At 34.1% G+C, this 24,272-nt stretch overlaps 1 protein-coding gene across 2 annotated transcripts in view; it reads left to right on the top strand.

Moving 5' to 3' along the window:
- The window catches only part of LOC114326222 (uncharacterized), a 902,327-nt gene extending 880,756 nt beyond the window's left edge, over positions 1–21,571 (top strand). For both annotated transcript variants that reach the window (XM_028274518.2, XM_028274519.2), the window contains one exon: positions 11,552–21,571. In XM_028274518.2, the coding sequence (XP_028130319.1) occupies positions 11,552–11,682 (131 nt within the window). In that variant the 3' untranslated portion in view covers positions 11,683–21,571. The remainder of the gene's footprint in view (positions 1–11,551) is intronic.
- Positions 21,572–24,272: the final 2,701 nt, after the last annotated feature.

Consider the following 24,272-nt stretch of genomic DNA (forward strand, 5'->3'; position numbering starts at 1 on the left):
TGTTATAAAACAGTTATTACAAGTCGTGTCTCAGATCTGTCGAATTTTTGCATGAAATTATTGACCATATCGAATGGTGATTTCGCATGAGGTTTATATTCGTTAAACGCAACGGAACTTCTTGATATCGAACTTCCTCTACGGAATTCATATTCCTTAAGTGCTCATTAAAGACGATGTTATTCACTCAAAACATGCAACCAAAGCACAAAAAGCCTGCAAAAAAATTTCTACATGCTACTAGTTATATAATAGGTCCGCAATAGACCGCATTCGACAATAAAATCGTTTTAATACCCGTTTTGATATCAGATTTCCCTACAGGTTATCAAAAATTATATTTTTTTCTTCTTCGCTAATCTAAATATAACTTACTTTAATATAATTTTACGATGTCTGGTGTATACGAAAAGTGGTTTAATAGTTAGATTACGAATTAACAAAACGTTAATAAGTCATTTTGGTCACGATATGATCAGTTTTGTGGAAATTGTCGCTTGTCATACAGCGCTTTGTTTTCAACTAGTGATATGACAACACTGCATATACAGTCTCTACCCTTGATCCAGAGGAGGGATGAGCAAAAAAGAATCAGCGTCGTGATTTAAACGAAATGGACTCGTCTGGTTTACAGAACGGACTTTCCCTACCGTTTCCCTACCGTCAGCAAGGACTTTCATTTTTTTCGATTTTCCCAATCTCCGTCTTCCAATCCTTTCCTTGACATGGCTTCGTCGACTTCATTTTTCCAAGATCTTTTCGATGGTCCTCTTGTTCTTGTTCCTCTTGGGCTCCATTCTACAAACTTATTTGACCAAGTGTTTTCTGCTCTTCGTACGTGGCCGTACCATTTTAGTCTTCTGTCGCCTATATATTGCAGAGCAGTTTTTTCCTGTCTCTTCGGTCAGATCACAGCATTTCCTCCAGTATTCGGTTTTTTTATTTTTTGTTTGTTTTCTTCTTGATGTTTTTGTTCCAGATTACACTATGGAGTTGTCTGATGCAAGATCTTGTTTTTCCCAATCTGTTTTTATCTCTTCGTCTGTTGTTCCGTTTGTCGACATTATAGAACCGGTATTTTCAACACAACGGTATTTTCCGTAAAGTAAATACTAGCAGTAGGTACATACATGGACGGTTGAGGCAAAAGACGAAATTTGGTCAATTCTCAAAGATCGAGGATAACTAATTAATATCTACCTGCTTTATATTAGAGGTGGCCTGTCTATTATTAATCGATACGGGCAAGGAACTGAAGCGATCGATCAATACTCGATCACAGATAGGAAACCTAAAGGACAATGGGTCTGATTAATACACAAAGAGAGACTTTTACCAGATCAATACTCTGTATCGAACTCGATTCTATGTCTTGGTTTATATTTTTAATGGTGTTCTATCTCCAGCACGCATCGAAGGTATTGGTGGGCCTCTAGTGGTAGTGGAGGTATGCGGAGATATATACGTCTGCTGTTTAAATTTTTGATGTAACAATGCTATTAGCGGGTTATTAAAAAACCGTATCTAATAGGTACAAGCAGAGTCATGAGAGAAGAATAGATGCAAACAAATATGACGAGCTATTTTATTGATTTGGTTGTTGTTCTTTGTCCTTGTTTAGTTTAATCAGAATTTCTTAATACTTATGAAAATACGTTTAAAATAAGACATAACGGAAATTATACAAACATTAATCAAGTTGTATATTTTTCATCAACAATAAATTTTCCGGGTAATAATTTCAAGGCAGTTGCCCGAACAAAACACTCATAATTGCGTAGAAAATAAAGCACTTCAACAATGCTATTATGATGTATACACCAACTCCATAAAAAGATAACAAATCTCACATTTAGAAAAAAAAAAAGTATGAAAGATGTGTTGTTAGATAAAGAATGAGTAATAGGTAATTACTTAATTAACTATTACGAGGAGGAGGGCTGTTTTAGTTTTTAATGGTTTTATGGGAGGTACTTGTGAAAATAAATGCGCATAGCTACACAACCTACCCACCGGTTACCAGTTATGGCTTTATAAATCAGAGAGGTTTTAATTACAGTCTACCAAAAAATTCATTGGTTAAGCATTCTGAACCTTTGCACATTAATTTATATCATTTATTCTAGCTACCATATTAACGTAAATTAGTACCTATTGCAAATCAATTTTCATATAAAATATAGTCAGCTGAGTCCTGATTTTTGCACTAAATTGTTAATAGTTAAAAAACGGACGCGAACTCTAGGCAGGAAACAGATAGGTTTTCTTGCTATAGGTCTACAACAGAGCCGGCCCGAGGGCCGTGCGAGCCGTGCGCCCGCACAGGGCGCCAAGGGTTTGGGGCGAATTTCCTTCCACCCCAAAAAAAAAAATTAAAATGCGATAAATTATTAAATTATGTCATTTTTTTAAGCCAATTATTCATTCATTTATAATGAATTAGTAATATTTCAGAATGCCTTAGTAAGTTTTAATTTTTTATAGACAAATAATTTCTATGTTCAGAATCATCCAGGAGGTCTACAATTTCTTCGCAGGATTACCACATCGTTGGGATGTTCTGAAACAACACGTAACAAACTTGACCCTGAAACCTTTGAGTGAGACTAGGTGGGAGAGTCGAATTAATGCGGTTGTGCCACTGATATATCAGCTTGGGGAAGTCTATGACGCGCTTTTTGAATGTAGTCAAGACCAAGAAAGGCTAGACGGATATGCAAGAAATACAGCTACAAGTTTGGCCAAAAAGTTGAAAGATTTCCGATTCATCTGCTGCTTAGTAACGTGGCATATGATTTTGTTTAAGATAAACCTCATACGCAAGAAACTTCAAAAGGTTAACATGGACATAGCAAACTCTCTTGCTTTGATTTCTTCAACGAAGCAATTTTTTCAAGAAACAAGGAGTTGTGCAAGATTCAACAGAATATTAGTCGATTGCAGGGAAGTAGCCGAAATGATTGAAGTTGACCCAGCATTCCCTAAAGAAAGTGAACTGCGGCCGAGAAAAAAGAAGAAAATGATTTCTTATGAATCAAGTGATGAAACAGTTCTTGATCCTGAGATCGTGTTCAAAACTAAATTCTTCTACGCGGTCTGGGATCAGTGTATTTCTTCTCTAGGAGACAGAATTGAGTAGCTTCAAAACTATCACCAACTGTTTGGGTTTCTACATTCAAAGACCACAAGTGATGACAAAACCTTATTAACATGCTGCAAGGACCTACACATTGCTCTCACTAATGGCCAGCACAGTGACATTGATAGTCTTCAACTATATTCTGAATTTAAACTTGTCAAAAACATGATTCAGAATGTCGAAAAAGAAGACAAAGGCAAAATCAAAGGCCCAGTTGACATGTTGAGCTACTTAGCAGACAACGGATTTGTGGAGAACTTTCCTAACCTGTGTGTAGCACTGGGAATCCTTCTCACTTTTCCAGTGTTTGTCGCGAGTGGAGAAAGGAGTTTCTCCAAGTTGAAAATAGTAGAAAATTATCTGAGGTCTTCCATGTCACAAGACAGATTGGTGTGACTAGCTTTGATTTCAATTGAGTTTGCAGTGCTCGATGCAATATTGATGTTAATGCAAGTGTAAATGAGTTTTCCCAGAGAAAATCTAGAAAAGTTAACTTTGTTCAACTTAGCCTATAACATAAAAACACAATGTCATGTCTCATTGCCTTACAAGCCTACCACTTTATGTCCAAAGCTCAACATTGTTATTTTCAAGTTTAATTCATTTTAAAGCTTAATTCTTATTAATTTAAAACTATTTTTTCATTGATAAATAACCATAGTCATTAAATTTGTATAACCATTTTTGAAACTGTATTCAGGACTTGTAAATAAAATCTAATTGTATAACTTGTCAACTTAAGTTCAAATAAAACATGATACTTACAACCTTACTTTTACAACCATGATTTTACTATAAAGTTGAACTTTTGAATTGCCCCCTCGGGAGGGGGGGGCCCCAAAATAGTAATTCGCACGGGTGAAATATTACCCACGGGCCGGCTCTGGTCTACAATAACTAAAAAAGTAGTCAGCTACCTGGATCTTTGAGTGTCCCGAACATGGTATATTTCTAGCTTATTACCCTGGAGTACTTAGAGTGAAATACCTCAGAACAATGTAAATGTTTACATAAACATATTTTGTTTGACTTTAGTTTATTTTTTAACTGTCACATTTAACAGTTTTCGATGTCTTTCTGTACCTGTTTTTAGTTTTGTTTTTTTTTTCGACTTGGTGAATGTAAATATATTTAGTATTTAGAATTTTGTGTCGTACCATTAGACAAGGCGAAAACAGCGGGTTCGAAGGGAAAAATATTCCCATGAGATTTTTTTGCATAATCACATTCGTGAGATATCCCAGAATAAGGTTCAAGAAGTCGCCCAAGTGAAAAGTGGGCCAATTTTTTTTAACAATTTTTTTTAATCAAATTGCAAGAATCAATATTTTTGGCCCCAACAATTTTTTCTTTAAGTTTTTGGACCATTCTGGATAAAAAAGGTCTCTTATAATTTTTCTCTAAAGTTGATCGTTTTCGACTTATAAGAAATTTAAAATTGAAAAAAACGAAAAATAGCGATTTTCAAGGCTTAATAACTCGGTTGAAAGTTATTATTATGAAAGTCAATATATGACTAAATCAAAGTTTGAAGCCCCCCCTACAAGATCCTGAAGAAATTTTTGTCATTATTTTATTACTAAGCTGTTATTTTTTAGTAATCATAATAAGCGCCATGCACGTGTGCGGGGCTGTAAATGCTGAGTGCGAGAGAGAAGCTATTCCAGCAGTCCAATTGTGCATCTTACTCGCACTCACATTTACAACAGCGTCAATAGGATACAACCACTCATTGTTATTAATTAAAAATAACAGCTTAGTAGTAAATTAATGACACAGATTTCTTCAGGGTTATGTAACGGCGACTTTAAACTTTGATTTAGTCACTTTCTGACTTTCAAAATAATAATTTTTGACCGAGTTATTAAAAATGGCCATTTTCGCGTTTTTCAAATTTTAACTTGCTTATAACTCGAAAAAGATCAACTTTAGAGAAAAAATATAAGAGACCTTTTTTGTCCAGAATGGTCCAAAAAAACCTAAAAAACACCTAGTCAGGGCCAAAATATTGATTTTTGCAATTTGATTAAAAAAAAATTGTTAAAAATAATTGGCCCACTTTTCTCGTGGGCGACTTCTTGAAACTTATTCTGGGATGTCTCACGAATGTGATTATGCAAAAATATCTCATGGGAATATTTTTCCCAACGAACCCGCCGTTTCCGCCTAGTCTACATAATAGAAAGTTGCATCTACATATATCATTGTATATCTCCTTCTGTCTTTATTAAATTTTGTTAATTACGTAAAAACTCAAAAGTGAGCACGTGTGGGATACAAGCTTCTGATGTAAACAAAGTTGTTTACCATTCTCAGGTGATCAATTAGGTAAAATACCATGACATGTCTATGAACGATCACAGCACTATACTAATTGGTTTGTTTTATACATGCCGGCAAGCAGGCAATACAGACACACAGATTTTCTAGATAAAAAGCCCGAAGGGTAATTTTCAAATACAGAAAAATATTTCAAATGGAGTGCAATCACGAATATGAAAAAACACGTAAATTACACGGTAATTAGGATAATTCTGGATCATCTGTTAGTTCAGTGATTTTTGTTTTCACCGAAAAAACTCATCTGATGTGTTTATTCATTACTGGTGTTAAAAAAAATGTATTTTCAGAGAGTTTCAATTATTAATATAGTGGTAAATACAAAATCGTTGTATTTACAGGCAAACATGGTACAGGAAATTCATGAATAAAACAATATTTGAAATAGATGCAGTTGGGAGTATGCAAAAATATGCGGATGAATAAATTTTTTATGCATCTGGTGAAGGAATCAACATACAGGGATGTTCCCTAGAAGAGAAAAATAAAATAAACTAGATAGCTGTTTCCATGCAACAACCATGAAACTTTGACTAAAGTTGTTTATCATTATATTTTAATAAAATTTCCTAGTCGGTTATATTGCCTTTTGGGAAATATGCGTAATATTATAAATTTCCGAAAATGTTGCCAAATTAAAAAAAAAAAACAGTAGTAACCAAACAGTATATGTGAAGTCTACACAAGGCATTATTCAGGCTTTTTCCGATACCGCACAATGGTTCTGGTCCAATGAAAGTACTAGCTCATTGATCAGCAGTACTATCAGCATCTCGTTGCCATTAATTTCTTTGTGTGCTAGCACCCATAACAAAGTTACTTTATTGTGCTTATAGAGCTGCTTAGGGAATCTTCGCAGTTCCAACTTGTTGGTAGCTTTATAGTCCGGAGATTACATTGGTTCTTCTTCTTCTTCTTCTTCTTAACTCAGGCGAGACTCGTTAGTCTCTGGCACTTGGTCATAAGACTTTTGTACCATACCTTGTTTCTTTTCCTTAAATTCTAATAAGTTCTGTGGCCTCTCTCTCTCTCTTCAATCGCAATCTCTTCTTTTTCAAACCTCAGTTGACCAGTGAATTCCTTGCATAGAAACATCGCAGACTGCAATAGCATAGTATGTGTATGGCAGTCTCTTCTTCCATTTCGTACTTTCGGCACCATGGTTCATTCACCTTACCTAGTTTGTATAGGTGGTTCGAGAGTTGTTTATCAATATTCATAATTTTTTTTAGTCTGGATTTACCTTTGGGTATCATCCATAAACTACGTCTTTGAAAAGGGGGAGGGGGACTTTGCTTATTGCGACGGTATACGACAGGGGGAGGGGGTCATAAGTGCACATCCGATGTCGTTTGATGTTCACGAATATAAAAAATATACCCTATTTTAGAATGAAAAAGAATTTGTATATTACTTTTATCGTATACTTTTCATTTCGTTTTTATCACTCACAGCCTTAATAATATTGCTAGCAGTTTTATACAGAATAACAACAAACAATAAAACATTGTCCTATGTCTTTAAACAAACGCTTCTTTTCAGAAGAACATCTGGAAGCAGTAAATATTAAACTGTTCACTTATTTACTGAATACTCTGTGTGAAAAAAAAAAGAATGAATAGAAATAAAATGTTCTATTCTATTTAGTTAGTACATTGTATCTGTTTATACTTAATAAAAGAAATGACATTGAAATCAAAACAAAATAAGTATCAAGATTTACAAAGCATAGGAACTCCGATAAAAGTGTCGTCTATTGTCCAATTGTCCCTATATTATTATTCCAATCCAATTTTCCCTTATTTGTTGTAGAGTGAATTGAGAGAGTACGCGGATATTAATGAGCTACATAGTAGTACTGATTTGGATACATTCGTAAATAAACTTTGATAGCTAACTTTTAAAAATCTAGGAATAACATGGAATTAAAAAAATCACTAAAAAGGGGGTCATGAGTTGCAACTGCGACGTCGGTATGAGGGGGGTGTCAACTGCAAACGACGGTTTACGACGGAAGAGGGGAGGGTATTAAAAACTCCAAAATTTTTACGACGTAATTTATGGATGTTCCCTTGAGTGGCTCTTAATTTCTTTTGATGATTCTTTATCAGTCATTTCTGAACCTCGTGACCTCATTACCTTGGTTGTCAGAGATAATAAATATTTCTAAAGGCCGAATTTTAACGTTTTCTTAAGCACTTTTGAGCACAAATATTGATTGCTAGTAATTCCGCTAGAAATATAGGAAACATAGTTATAGGGTTACTATCTCCTCTTCAGTTCTTCGATCAGTATGTATTGTCTGTACGTATTCTGACATATCGAACTGAAATATGGGATTTTAACAACAACATAATCCACAAACTTCAGTGACTCAGAGAGCCAAGGAACGGAGCGTACTCGACATTAAGCTCAGCGATCGGAATAAGACGATCAAACGTAACAGATGTGATCCAAAAGATTGCCATGTTAAAGTAGAACTTGGCAGCGTACATAGTAAGAAAGGAAACAATCATTGGACCAAGCGAATTCCTGAATGGCGACCAAGAGCAAGTAAGAGAAGTAGAGGCAGACCTCAAACCAGATGGACTGATGACATCAAGCAAATGGCTGGCCACGAAAGGATGCAAAAAACAACTAACAGAAATGAATGGACACATCTAAGGGAGGGCTACATCCGACGATGGATGGAATAGCTGTAGGTGACGGTGATGATGATGATCCTCTCTTCCGTCTCCTTAATATGTTCTTAATCAATATCAGTATAGTAACTGAGGGCGCCTCTTATGATTTATGCATTTGGTTTTATCCACAGACGTCTAACAAAGTTGCTGGATTTAGGATACTGAGCTTAAAGACACGTTATAGAGGGATATTCCTTAAATATATGTGTAGTGGTGGAAGGTCTAGCATTATATCTGGCAGTAGTGGTGCATAATTTCATTGCACGTTATATTCCTATACATGTTTTCTTTAAAACCACATATTTTTAGGTCTGACGCCTCATCATCACGTTGGATAATCAATCCTTGATTTTTGAGTAGTTTTTCAGACTATGGGCCGGTTTCACCAACGACAAATAGTAGTTTATTTTATGATTAAAATTATTCGACCATTAAACTGACATTTCTCCATTTTACTAACGTCAAATAAGACTTATTTTATTTATTTATCAAAAAAATACTTACTTTTCGAGTAAATTGGCAAGTTAATCTGGCTGTAAATATTTAGAAGAAAGTAAATTCGCAAGTTTAACTTTAAATTATCAAAATTATATTGAAACAAAATATAAACTTAAACGTCTAATAAATTTTATTCGAAGAATTTTATTCATTGATTTATAAATTTTATTCATTGATAATAAATTTTATTCATTGATTTATTTGTTGTTGGTGAAACTGGACCTAGGAGATGCCAAAAAAACAACTATTAATCTTGTCTTCGTGTACAGCTCCCTCAGATGAGGGCAAATCTTGATATCTTGTGTATGTTTGTACAATGATTTTTTATCTATTAACTATTTACGATTGGCTCTGTAGACATTACAATAATTATTGTAATATTCCACTTGACAAAAGAATTGTAATAATATCCATAATATAAAAATTTATATTTTTAAAGGACACCGCACACATCTTATGGAAAATATAATATCACTCAAATGAAATAAAAATTACATAAATAGATTCGTCTCGAAATTACAATTAAATTACATCATTGCGCAAACTCTGAGTTTTGATTATTAACGGCGTAAATTGATAAAACTAAATCAAAAATGAAATGGAAATGTAAATCAGTTAAAGAGAGAAAATACATTCTGTGAATCGCCAGTTCATAAATCTTTCTTCAGGTATTAAGGCGGAGGATTACTCTTATCTCATAAATAATAAAGTAGGTATAATTTGGTCAGTCGTATAAAAGTATATATATAGTTCCTCTAATCTGCTTACCTCACGCTAGGAAGCTGTTTCAATAGTCACTAGTCTAATAGTATTTATGAATTGCAGTTTTATGGACTTCAGAAATGTGATTTCGATAAATTTTAATTACAATTTATACCATTAATAATATTAATTCAAAGTTGGCGCACTAATATGAAATGATTGTAATTTCGAGGCAAATATATTTTTCTACGAGCGTGCAAAAATGTCTACTTTCGCGCACGCATTTTAGTTTAAAAAGTTTTACTTTTTCGCACGCGTGTTACTTTTCCGCACGCGTTTTACTTTTCCGCACGCGTGTTAATTTAGATATGTTAATATGGCCTTAAAATAATTATAATACATGCAATAAACTAATATTTAGATATTATTTACTAATTTATTTCAAAAATATATCTTATTGTGTTCATGTTTTAATGAAATTAACGCGAGAATTCGATGAAATAAAATAATTTTGACATAATATTCGAAAGTCAAATCAGTAGACAATAACAGTGGTTTTGAATCGTCGTCATGGAAACCAAGATCGTCGTCATGCGAACCAATTATGCTGAAACTTTGGTTTTGACAACCTTGTCAAAGAATTCATTTGTGTATGTATTTTCATATTAATTAAATTAATTGATTAAGATTTGGTCATTTTTTAAAGAGTCGTAGAAAAAATATTGTTCCTAACGCTTGCAGAAAGTCTCTTTTCCGCACTCGACTGCTTGCCGAACTCCCGCTTCGCGTCGTTAGGCAAACTGCAGTCGCGTGCGGAAAAGTATGACTTTCTGCACTTGTTAGGAAAATATTATGTAAATTTTATTGCATTTGAGTGCCAATGTACACACCGGCAAAATTAAAGGAACACCTTAAAAATGGAATATGTTTGATGTCTCGAATTTCATAAACCAGTCCGATTTAAGTGATTTTTTAGTATGTTAGAGCCTTATCATTTAAAAATATTGGTGTAATAATATTTTTGCTAGACAAGTAAATGTCATTTTATACTAGGTGTAACAATCATACTGTGTTTCTTCTGTAAAGTTCGGAACACCCTGTGGAATATCCTAGCATAATATATAAAATATTGAAATTGTAGTCTTAGACTTTCTCAACATTTCCTGTTTTGATTCATTTGCTTATGTCGGATAATAAAAAAGTTAGGTACTTTAACAACTAGCCATGTTCTTCATGAATACAGGGTGTTTCTAAATAAGTGCGACACACTTTAAGGGGTAATTCTGCATGAAAAATTAATGACCGTATGTCCTCAAAATGCTTCGTTTCCAAGATACGTTATGTTGAATGTTTTCTTACAAACTGATGATTTATTTATTTATTGCTCTAAAACCGCTTGAGATATGCAAAATGAAATTTGGTAGGTAGTTATTGCGTATTTTTTGACATATAACTAAGAATTTTATATTCATCATTGCATACGGGTATAAACATTTTAGATATATCCCGTATGCACGCCAATGGTGAATATTAAATTCCTAATTGTATGTCAAAAAATGCGCAATAACGACCTCTTTAAACCTACCAAATTTCATTTGCATGTCTCAACCGGTTTTAGAGCAATAAATAAATCGTCAGTTTGTACGGGTCAGTTTGTTTCGGTTGTAAAACGAAGCATTTGCGGACAAAATGTTTATAAAGCAAACGGTCGTTAATTTTTTATGCAGAATTACGCCTTAAAGTTTGTCGCACTTATTTAGAAACACCCTTTATTGATGATTAATATGGCAAGTTGTTAAAGTACCTTTTTTATTATCCAACATAATTCTATAATTTTATTATCCTACAATTAAGTTTTAATTTCAATATTTTATTTACGCTAGAATATTCCACAGGGTGTTCCGAACTTTAAGGAAAAAACGCAGTATGATTCTTACAACCGGTATAAAATGACATTTACCTGTCTAGCAAAAATATTATTACGCCGATAATCTTAAATAATAAGGCTGTAACATACTAAAAAAATCACTCAAATCGGACAACTGGTTTAGGAAATTCGAGACATCAAACATGTCCCATTTTTAAGGTGTTCCTTTAATTTTGCCGGTGTGTGTATTTTCCATAAGATGTGCGCGGTGTCCTTTTTTAAAAAAACCCAATTTTAATGGCCATCTCTTCTTTGTTACAGATCTGCAGCCGATAGTCACTGTGCTGGGTAATCCGCCTCTTTGCGTCGATGGCGAAACCCCTGAAGTAGCTTTCCATGGAGCGATGTCAACTTCCTCGACGGACCAAAGTGAAAAGACTGTCCAGGTGTGACACCTCGGTGAGGCGTTTTAATGTTGGAAGCGCGAAAGAGACTGGGTTTTAAGAAAACAAGTAGTTCCTAAGACTGAAAGACGGTGAGGTGTAAAGTTCGCGCGGTAATGACTGACTAGCGAATAATTTTTTAAGAAATCCCATCTCAATGTATAAATATGTGTGTATAAAAACTAGTCCAAATCAAACTTTGCGAGATTTTAAAAGGAGCAAGTCGAGGTGTGACGATTTTATGCTCATGTCTAAAGTATCAAAAGCTTCAAAATTCATCTCAAAACAAAAATCACTCGTTTGTAGAGATAGTGCTCTTTAGTTTCATTCAACTGTGTTTAGTTCTACCTTTTCAAGAATATTATTTTTTCAGAGTTCTTCCATGTCCAGTATTTTTCTGCACTTTAGGGTCTTTACTATGCCACTTTTCTTCCGTTCGTTCAAGTAAAGATTGGCGTGTTTATTATTTGTTAATATTTTTTACTTCCTTAGTTATAAGTAAGTTCAAATATTCAAACCTATTAGTTTAATATTTTAGGTCATTAGGTCAGTTTTGTCTCCAGTTCTTCAGATAAGTAATTGAATATTTTTTTGAAGATGTAATATGTCCTGGTAAATTCTGATTTAACTTAATTTGTAAGAATGACGATAACAGTGATAACTGAAACAGAAAAAACTGGTTGACGCTAGACTGAAGGAACATGTTCTTCTTACGGTGTCTTTCCGTGTAGAATGTTGGTGATTAACATGACTACCTTTACCTTGCTGGCAGCTCAGGAACATAGGATACCAAGTAAAACTCATATTATGAATACAAAAATTCTGTTAGATAAGAAGACACAATATGTTACAAGATGTAGGGAAAGATCTTATAAGTGACAAAAAGAAATGCGATATGTCGGCAGTATTATATACAGCGTTTCACATTAAGAACAGAACGTTGGTAGTTAGGGCTATGTATTTCTTATGGACGATAGAAGTGTGCCGATGCCGCGCCATCTGATTAGAATGAATCGTATATCGACAGTCTAGTAGGAATCCATGCCTGAGAGTTTTGGCAACACTGATCTGCATAAGCCGAACGTTCCGTTCTTAACGTGAAATAAAAGTTTAGGAACCTATAAAAGGATACTTGCTATCATCAACGACTCAAAACCATGCTTTCATGGTCATCAAAGCAGCAGAACCAATATTAAAACTATTTGGATGAAATTTGACGTAGTTTGTGACGACAATAGACTTGCCATAAGAGAATCAGTTACGAATACTTCGGCTGGACAGGGCCGGCCGTGGGAGTGCCAAAAATCACCGTGTGTGACCAGAAAAAAGTCTGAATCCGAACATAAAATAACTTTGTCTGAAAAATATAGGTCGTCAAGCCCATGACAAAATGAATATTAGTCATGGGACAGCCCCATTAACGGACATGCGCTAGTAGGGCTTGGCTACTGCAGAAAACAAGCAGAAATCAGCTCAGTGTCACAACAGGCTTTTTTACTGGCGAAAGTCAAGGGACACATGAATCCAATGGGGCTATTTCATGAAGCGTTAATCTCGAGAATCTGTAGCAGATAACCTGTTTCCAGTATTTTTCTAAACAATTTATAAGGTAGAATGGACAATTTAATAAATCCAAGTGTTTATTTAGAAACATTTATACAGTTGAGTCCCTGAATCTGTACCCGTGCGTCATCATTTAATATTTAAAGCATACGAAATAAGTCGATGATAAGTCGGAAATTGAAATTTACTAAACGCAACAGCAAGTGACAGTAAGTGACTTGCTGTTGCGTTTAGTAAATTTCAATTTCCGACTTATCATAGAATTATTTCGTATGCTTTAAATGATGACGCACGGATAAAGATTCAGGGACTTAACTGTAATTATTTTCCTTGGTAACTTAATACTTTTTGAGTTGCTCATACTGTAGCATATTTACCAATCGTTTTTATTTTGAAGCTTTCGATACCGTTTATTCGAATTCTCAATTCGATATTGTAAAGTCGCGAATATTTAAGTTTTGACTGTGTTATTTTTTATTAATTTTACTATTTATTTTAGAATTTTTTAGTGGTAACGGCAATCTATTAACTTTAATATCTTTTTAACCCGCCAGTGGTCGCTATATGAGATTTTCTCTCACGGTTTCAGAAAATTGCGCACAACTTTTTTTCTGAGAAATTATACGCGCAGTATTTCCTTCTAGTCTCCTAACTATCCTCCCTCGACAATCTAATAGACTAGTCCGCTCAGATAGTGACTCAGTTTACTTAGTATCACCATATTGTTGAGTCAGTGCGCTTCATGTGAGAGATTCTCTCATCAAGCGACCACCGGCGTCACCAAGTGTGTATAAAAATTAATTTTATTCTTCCCCTTAAAACCTAAAATAATATCCTTTTATGATGTAATAAAAGGCGCCGTGGATGTGGTCGATGATATGAAAATCCTATATTCTGTTTCACGGGTTATTTGTAGATTATGTAGATGGTCAATCTCCATATATTTTTCAATGTTAAATATTGGCGGCATCAATAGTCACATTTTATATAAAGATAATAATAATAAAACAGAAAAACGTCGTGTCTTTTTAAAGCAATGGCTTTATGGTTGATGAAACCTCATCTTTTTTGTAAAATTTTGCAAAGAAAGGCAAAAGTTGAATATGTGAGAGAAAATCTCACGAGCGACCACTCGCGTAACAACCTACCTAGCGACCAATGCCGGGTTAAAGCTTTCTTTATGTGAATTATTGAGGTGGCAACAAGTTCAAAACGTCGTAGCAGTTACTTTATAACCTGTCTATTCTAGAATATGTTTTTATTGTGTAAACAAACTTTGACAAAGATCCATTTAGTTATTAGATTCTTACTGTAATATCATTATAATGGAAGCTTGTCCAACGGTAAAATTGTGTGTCAGATTACATGCTGCGAAACTTTCCATTCTGAGAAAATCTCCTCTGATCGTCTGTAGACTCTATTAACTATTATGTTCATCAGGCCTTTCTATTTGTATTTTTGGTTCATTTGTAACGGGAACCTTCTCCTATTCATTTTCATTCCAGTTCCAGAAGAAAAATAATTCGGATCTGAACTTATTTTCTTGATATTCCCATTTTATCTACTATATTTCATTGGAATTATCCTAAATTGTAATTGAAAATACGTCTATTTCGTCCAAGCACGTTTTTTAAGGTGTGACTTATATACTTCTATTGTTTATTCACTCTTAAAATGGCAATATCCAAACATACCTTTTTTCCGCAATTAATTACAAAGTACAGTGATGAGCGCCCTAATAACCGGCAAAATAGCACAAAAGATGAAAAACGTATTAAGTTGTGAGATAAAAAGAAATGAAACTAGTCGAGCTGGGACATTTAGCGATATTAACTTATACATTTACATTATATTGATTGTTTCCCATCTTTACACGTATAAGAGGAGTATGTCAACTAAAACTGTCACTGTGACAGTGGTAGTTTCCAAACTCGTGCGATACGTCTAAAAGTGGGAAAAAATCCATATAATGTAAATGTATATGTTAACATCGCTAAATTTCCCAGCTCGACTAGTTTCATTTCTTTTTATCTCACAACTTAATATATTTTCTATCTTTAGTGCTATTTTGCCGGTTATTAGCGCGCTCATCACTGTATATAAAGCCTCCCAGGGAAAAATGTATTGCAAAAGTTGTGAACAAAAATAAATAAAACCTTCAGATTGATGGTCGATCTGATTTTATTTCTTTTAACTGTATAGTCATATATTGCATATTTTATTATTTCTTGGTATTATAATTTCAAAGGTATTTATATAAGAAATATTGTATTAACTTATCTTTTGAACAGTCAAATGTTTTATTTAATATTTATTAAATATTTTATTAATATTTATCAAATATTTTATTATTATTTATCAAATAAAATTTATTTCTGAGCTTTATACATATTAGGTAAAACGATTAAACTGATATTTATTATCCCCACTTCTAAAACTGTTAGAATGGAACGTCTTAAAATTTACTACTACATATTAATCACGACTTATTTTTTTCTATCATATTCGACTTATTTGTCTAAATTTGTTGTCGATACCACTAAATGTCCTTAATATTGTATTATATCCAATATGTACATAAGATTTTTAAATAATTTTCTCGACAACTAGAAATATAAGTTCTTGAGAACAGTTAAATTTATTGTGAATATTAAAAATAAAGAAGAAAATATGTATTTGTCGATCCTTCAACCTATAGTCGATGTAGCGATGTTGACTACGCATGATTTTAGCTTCGTTCTTTTAGCTTTGTCGAACGCATGTACTGGTGCAACTTATTATGTATAAAAAAAACAACATACATTCAAAGATTTCCTACGTTTTTTTAATGGCATGGACTTAAAGAGTTAATTTCGGACTATCTGCTCAGAAAATTAACCCGTATCGGTTCTCAGTATGTTTTTATTTTTTTTTTGTATTATCTATTCTCTAATTTTTTTTTAATATTTCTCATGTATTTTTCGATCCAAAGGCAGGCGCTCTTACCACTGAGCCACGGAGGGGGTATTTCTTACGTTCGAAATCAATTCAGGAAAATGTCAAATCCGTGCTTTCTATAATTTGCAAACCAGACAAACGATAAATGAACTGACATGAGGAATCTAAAAATTGTATTCCATAATAGGCAACTTATCTAGGAAAAACTCATCCCATAACGAACTGATTTCTAGTTCTCATATTGCGTGAGTAACCAAAAATACGAAAATCTGTTAAGATTTAGGCTTTGGCCCGACAAGCGACAATTTACTGCGCTGTAAGAGCAGTAAAGTGAATCGCGAAAAATGGGTCCCACAGTGAGTTTAGTGGATGGCCAGACCAGGATTTACAGCTGTCTGTTCATCCACTACACTCACCGTGGGACCCATTTTTCGCGCTTTATTTTACTGCTTGTACAGGGCCGTAAATTGTCGCTTGTCTGGCCGTAGCCTTAATTTCAATACAGAGCATCACCATTCGCTTATACGTATTCCATCCTTATGAATTCTTCAGTGAGCTTATCGCAGTTCGCTCTGAGGATTCCATAAGGTTGAAATACGTAAGTGAATCGTTATGTTCTGTATCGAAATTAAATTTTAACTGTCTTTCGTAAATATGTATACTTTGTAGTTTTTAAAAATGATAAGGTATTATGTTTATAACAAAATAAATCGGCAATTTACAAGGGCGGATCCAGGGCCGAATTTCTGTGGGGGCTATGGCTTTTTTTGGGGGAGTAACGGGGGACTGTCTTTTTTTTAAATTAATTTTTTTTTTAATTATGGCTAAAGTGGTGAGTTTTAAGGCATTTTCACACACTTTTGAGTGGCAAAAAGACACTCAAAACTTATCATTATTAAAGTACTATTAGAGTCAATACCGATTACTACACATTTCTTCGGATCCAAGTGCAGTTTTTTCAACAAGTTTAATACTATTTTTCCCAAAGCTTCTCCTGTCAGACGTTGTTCTTCCCCTATTTCTTCATTTTCACTAAGTATTTTTATGTTCTCATAAGCGTCAATAAACTTGATTAAATCTTCACGAATGTTGTTTTGGTGTATGTATCTCCAATTTAGAGAAAGCTGTTATGTGTATGTTGCTCGGGAAGATGCTGTGGATAGATGTTGTTTTAGATGATGTCTCATCTCCTGATGCGATTTTAATCCTTCACAATTCCCTGAAATTTGCCTCATTGATAAGTCCAGCATCCTCGTCCAGAAGCAGAAGGCCATCATCGCGAGGGTCCCTTAGAGGAATATTTTGTCGGCCTAAGAACACTATAGACTCTTATAATGGTCGTAGTATTTCTCTATTTTCTTGTATCTGTTTAGACCTCTGAGAGTATATCTGGTTAATGACTGACTTTTGCGGGTTGCGATAACTTTGTAGAAAATCCAGCCCAACCTGCACTCCTTGTGCTACGATATTTTTTCATGAGTTTGTATGGCCTCGTCTGTGCCCATGAGTTTGGGAAAAGATGTTTAAGGTTTCGTGGCAAGGCTTTGGGCTGCCATCCCTTTATTGGGACCATATTTTTTATTCTTCTTTTTTATTCTTCTTCTTTTTATTCTTTGTGTTTACAAAATAGGGAAATTGATATCATTTTGTTTTGATGGCTGCCAAGGTCGTTCTAACAATTGGCACTTTGTAAAATTATCAATATTTTGATTTACAAAACATCCTATGTCATTCTTGAAGCCTCCGTTACTGCTTTTGTTCAATTCTATTCCAGAAGACATATTTATCCCTTGTTTTGTACATATATGTATATGTGTTTGAAACTAAAAACATTTGAACTGCAAATATTTAAATTTACATTTTTTTAAATTCTCTCTTGATTCGCCCTTGGCAATTCATTTGTTTTGCTATATGTATTTTCTCAAAATCTAATTAAGAAATATCAAAAATATAATAACAAATTCCAACCTCACAAAAAGGAAGAAAGTAAGTTCGCATATCTTTTGTTGCTGCGGTTTATTCGCAAGATACGTTGTGTTATCTTGTTCAGGTTATTGCAAGGCTATTGCTTGCCCATACAGCCTCAAACTTCATATATCTGACCAATTCTTATTTTAAATTTTTTACGTTTTTTCGCAGATTTGTCTTGTTTCAACACAAATGTCATAGTTTAGTCCGTGATCTTTAATGAAATATTTACTTCTAGTACTAGGATGTACAAAGTATTTTAGTCGATGCATTGGGTTTGGAAGTAAATAGTTTAAAGAAGAAATTTGTATCTATCGATATAAGGAATTACTTGAAGACAAACATATGTGTAGCTGGAGCAGATCAAACGAGTCAAGCTGTTGAAATACTTCTACTGCGGAATTCCGTGGCTATAATAAAAAAAAAGAACAAAACAAGCTAAAAATGTATTTCTGAAACCTCAAAAATCTGTCTATTTGCAGATAGAGTTCAATCTGAGAAGCAAAATATTATACGGATTCTGTTATACGAAGTATAAGCTTTGAGTTTAAAGGCGGGATCCATTAACAATCTTGATACTTTCGAAATTAATAATGGTTTTGTGCTATTGGTCATGGGGGAACATGCTACCAGGAAAACGTTCCATTTTCAGCAGTTTATACTAGATAGAACGTACCTGAAACGTATAATATTGTCATAGCTACCCAATGCTGTCATCAATAAAATAATTGAATTAAGTGATGAATTACGTATTTTTTATGGGAAATAAGCCACAATTTTACTAAAAAATGAATTTATTAACGTTTCCAAGTCCAAATCGGGTTTCGTTGTCAAAATACAAAATACTATTAAAATAAAACAAACATGTTGTTGCTAAGTAAAAAAATTCTTCTAATAATTTCTTTAATCTGACTCATTTATATTGGCAATTCAGATGTATATTATACATTTTAAAGTAGAAGACTTTAAAATGATATCACCAATATTTATGAGTTGCGTTCCTGGGACGACTTTACTAAAAGATAGTTCATTCGATTACATGAAATCAATCCCAACTCAAGAATATCCGTCGCAAAAAAATCATAGCATGTGATCTGTCTTTAAAAAGACAACCAAATGCAACGATGACAGTAAAATTCTCGCGTTAGAGATTCCATAGTAAATCATTTTTTTGCGACGGATATTCTTGAGTTGGGATTGATTTCATGTAATCGAATGAACTATCTTTTAGTAAAGTCGTCCCAGGAACGCAACTCATAAATATTGGTGATATCATTTTAAAGTCTTCTACTTTAAAATGTATAATATACATCTGAATTGCCAATATAAATGAGTCAGATTAAAGAAATTATTAGAAGAATTTTTTTACTTAGCAACAACATGTTTGTTTTATTTTAATAGTATTTTGTATTTTGACAACGAAACCCGATTTGGGCTTCGAAACGTTAATAAATTCATTTTTTAGTAAAATTGTGGCTTATTTCCCATAAAAAATACGTAATTATAAAAATGCCACAAGGAAATAGCTTCAGAACAACATAAAGTGATGAATATTCCAGATTAAGAAATGTATTAAATCATCCTTGATCTCGTATATAATAATAATTATTGTTTAAAAAAGATCTTGGAGCAATTCTTCTTCTTCTCCAAGTTCCTTTCGTATTGAAGATTAAAAATCATTCTGGGCATTACAATTTTGTTTGTTACGCTTCTGCAAAGTTCAATTGAACTACAACCAAACCACTCACGGATATTGCGTAGCCACGAAATTTTAGGTCTTCCTACGATGTTGATTTCTGCCTTTGATTTTGCCCTGAATTGTATTCCTTAACAGTTCGCATTTTTCACCTCTCATAATGTGCCCCAAGTATTCCAACTTCCTGATTTTTATTGAGTTTAAAACGCCACAATGTTTCCCTCGTTGTTCAATAACTTTGTTTGGGGATCCGTCCATGATATTTTCGGAATATGGCGGTAACACCACATTTCGAGTGCTTCTAAGTTCTTAATCTTCACTGCCTCAGTCCCTAAGCCTCAGCTCCATATAAAAGGGAGGATAGAATATAACATCGTCGTATTTTCATCTCTAGAATTATGTGTTATATTGATATTGCGATAAAAAATTTTTATTCTTTCAAAAGTCGACCGTGTAACTACTTCTATATACGATATCTGTGTTCTATTTAATCAATATCTTCTGTGATCCATGCACCAAGTTATGTGTATAAGGATATTTGCTTAATTCCTGTATTATCCAGTACTAGATTTTCTTTGATGTTTTGTGCTTTCGTAATTACTATATTACCAAGGAACTTAGTTTTCTTCAAATTTATTTTTAATCCATAATCGTTGCAATGTATATTGAGTTTTTAACAGGGGTTGCCATTTTTCAAATGTTTCTGCCAAAAAGGCGGCGTCAGCATATCTTATGTTATTAAGGCTTACCGTTTGCTATTACGCCCTCGCTGACTTCGGCCAGCGTTAATTCACAATGGGCTTTACTATATCAGTACAATCAGTAATCAAACAGTAATCAAACAGTAAAGGTGATAGAATACCCCTTTGTCGCACCCCTGTCTATGTTTTTGTTTACCAACATTTCTTTATTTACCATGATTATGCTGCACTCTGTTAAACGCCTTCTCGAAATCAATGAAACAGGCATATAATTCCTCATCCATATCAGGGCATCTTTGCGAAAGATACACTACAGATCGTGCATATTGAGTCCCCAGACTTTTCACAAATGCCATTTGTATATTACTAATGTCTTCGTCTATTTTTTATGTATCTATTGTAAATTACTGTTACTAGCAATTTAAGTTCGCTAAATAGCTCAGGGAGTAAGCTGTCAACGACGTTGATCCACTTAAAAAAATATGCATCTATATCAATCGATACATACATTATCATTCTGTAGCCAGGATGATTTCTAGTATATACAGATTATTAATTGAGTATGTATGTATGTTGACTTAGAAATTTCGTATCTTCAAACGTGGCAAGTACGTAAATTTTAGATTTTGTAAAGACATTTTGGTCTGTAAAATGATAGATCACCTCGTAAAATTGTTGTTTTACGAGGTGTATTTCCTTATAATTTTATACGTGTTATATAGATCATATTTGGCATATTTTTAACATAGTATAGTAATAAAACACAATATTTTACTTATCCTTATTTCCTGATCTTAACATGTCAACCTTAACCTTAGAGTCTTGCATATTATATCCTGATAAAGAATTCAAAATTTTATTGTGGAGTTGAATGCACCAGACCATGCGTGTCAAATTCAAATTTTCTTTGTACATAGTTAATTGTATTATAATTATTATCTATTATATAAGTTATTTTTCTATTGAACATCGTCTTAGTCCGTAACAGAGCTGAAAATTGTAAATATAATTATTATAATGATCATCAGTGGAATTATGGCGTTTTATTTACTTAGATTTTCCAACCACTTCCTGTTATTCCTTTTGAAAGGCTCTTATTAGGATTTAATATCGCGTGAAAACGACATAATAGTATAGACGCTTAGGGCCCTTTCAATTACATCCGAACCAAATACTAAGATGTCCCATTTATTTCTTTTCTAGTCTATATTCTGCTTATAGCTTATTCATCCAAAAGGATCTGATCGATACGCTTTGGTATCTCTATGAAAACAATAAGACTAAGAGCCCCCGCAAACTGCAGACTTTTTATCGGCCGATAGTTTGGTCGGCTTCTTAATCAGTACAGAGAGATATATTCAGATGCGCACATTACACCGATTCAGTCTCGACCGACAAAAAAATTTGATGGGCTTACCCATCATGGACAGCCCAACCCGACTAAACTATCGGCCGATTAAAAAGTCTGCAGTTTGCGGGGGCTCTTAGTCTTATTGTTTTCATAGAGATACCAAAGCGTATCGATCAGATCCTTTTGGATGAATAAGCTATAAGCAGAATATAGACTAGAAAAGAAATAAACGTATATCTAATGTAAATAAAAAATCTTAGTATTTGGTTCGGATGTAATTGAAATCTATTTTTTCGTGCATCGGATTAAAAAATATATAGTACCATGAAAGGTCAAAATCTATAAAAAACATTCCTAGTGATCGAAAAGAAATCGTGTGGTAGTGATACTGACAAAGGAAAATGCCTACATGTATGCATAAAAGGGCTGGTCATAAAAGTAACAAACGACGAAGTTGTTCAAGCTAAGGCTTCCAATCCCGCAGCCTAAGTTCAATCTCGGTATTTGCGGGACTACCAATTTTCAATCCGGGGGGATCTCGGTATTTGCGAGATCCCGCATATTGAAAAGTGTCATATTTATTTAAGACAAATAAAACAATGAATTAATCAACTAACTACACATTTATTACTATTAAGTAGTATGAGATCAATCAAATTACACCGTTTATTCTTCACAAAAAACAGTAGCAAATACTGAAAAAACAAAAAATCTATCTTCTTACAAAAATACACCCATCATTCTCTTTGCCTTATCCCTATGCGGGGTCGGCTTCCCTAATTGCATTTCTCCACCCAATTCTGTCTTGGGTCATATCAATGTTAATCCCCTTTACCAACATGTCCTGCCTTATCGCCTCCCCCCAGGTCTTCTTTGGTCTTCCTCTCCTACTCCTTCCAGGAATCTGCACTTCAGCTATTCTTCGTATTGGGTGATTAACGTCTCGACGTTGAACATGACCAAACCATCTTAACCTATGCTCTCTCATTTTGGCATCAATTGGTGCCACACCTAGACTTCCTCTGATATACTCATTTCTAATTTTATCCTTCTTTGTCACTCCACTCATCCATCTAAGCATTCTCATTTCCGCCACATGCATTCGTTGTTCCTCTTTCTTTTTCACTGCCCAACATTCAGTTCCGTACATCATAGCCGGTCTTATGGCTGTTTTATAGAATTTTCCCTTCAGCTTCATTGGAATTTTTCTGTCACACAACACACCACTCGCTTCTTTCCACTTCATCCATCCAGCCCTAATTCTACTGCATGCATCTCCATCTATTTCTCCATTACTCTGTAATACCGATCCTAGGTACTTAAAACTATTGCTTTTCACAATCATTTCACCATCCAAAGATACCATTTTATTTGTAGTAGCTCCATCTTTAAATGAACATTCCAAATACTCTGTTTTTGTCCTACTAAGTTTTAAACCTTTTTCCTCCAGAGCATGTCTCCACTGTTCCAGTTTTTGTTCTAAGTCTCTTTCACTATTTCCTACTAACACGACATCATCAGCATACATTAAGCACCATGGAATGTTACCCTGTAGTTTCGCTGTTATCTGGTCCAAAACTAATGAGAATAAATACGGACTAAGCACCGAGCCTTGGTGCAATCCTACTTTCACATGAAATTTATCAGTCTCTCCCACACCTGTCCTAACACTAGTCGTAACTCCCTCATACATATCCCTCACAATCTTTACATATTCACCAGGGACTCCTTTCGTATTGAGTGCCCACCACAGAATCTCTCGAGGAACTCTATCATATGCTTTCTCAAGATCAATGAATACCATATGAGCGCTTGTTTCTTTACTCCTGTATTTTTCCATCAACTGCCTTATAATGAAAATTGCATCTGTTGTTGATCTACCCTGCATAAAGCCAAATTGATTCTCGGATATTTCGGTCTCTTCACGTATCCGTCTGTCTATTACTCTTTCCCATATTTTCATGGTGTGGCTAAGCAGTTTTATAGCCCTGTAGTTTGTACATTGTTGTATATCTCCCTTGTTTTTGTAAACAGGTACCAGTATACTGCTTCTCCATTCGTCTGGCATTTGTCCGACTTCCATAATTCTATTAAATAGACCTGCTAGCCATCTTGTTCCTGTCTCTCCCAATGCTCTCCATACTTCCCCAGGAATATCATCTGGTCCTACCGCTTTTCCTTTCTTTATTTTTGAAGCGCTTGAGCCACTTCCTCGTTGGTTATTTTGGTGACCATTGCTGCTACTGTCTCCGTTGACTCTACAGGCTGTCTGTCAAATTCTTCATTTAATAAGCTGTCAAAGTACTTTCTCCATCTCTTTTTGACTTCCCTTTCGTGAACTAGTATTTTATTATTTTCATCTCGGATACATCTAATCTGATTA

This window comes from Diabrotica virgifera, chromosome 1 (genome assembly GCF_917563875.1).
Source record: "Diabrotica virgifera virgifera chromosome 1, PGI_DIABVI_V3a".
Taxonomy (NCBI): Eukaryota; Metazoa; Arthropoda; class Insecta; order Coleoptera; family Chrysomelidae; genus Diabrotica; species Diabrotica virgifera.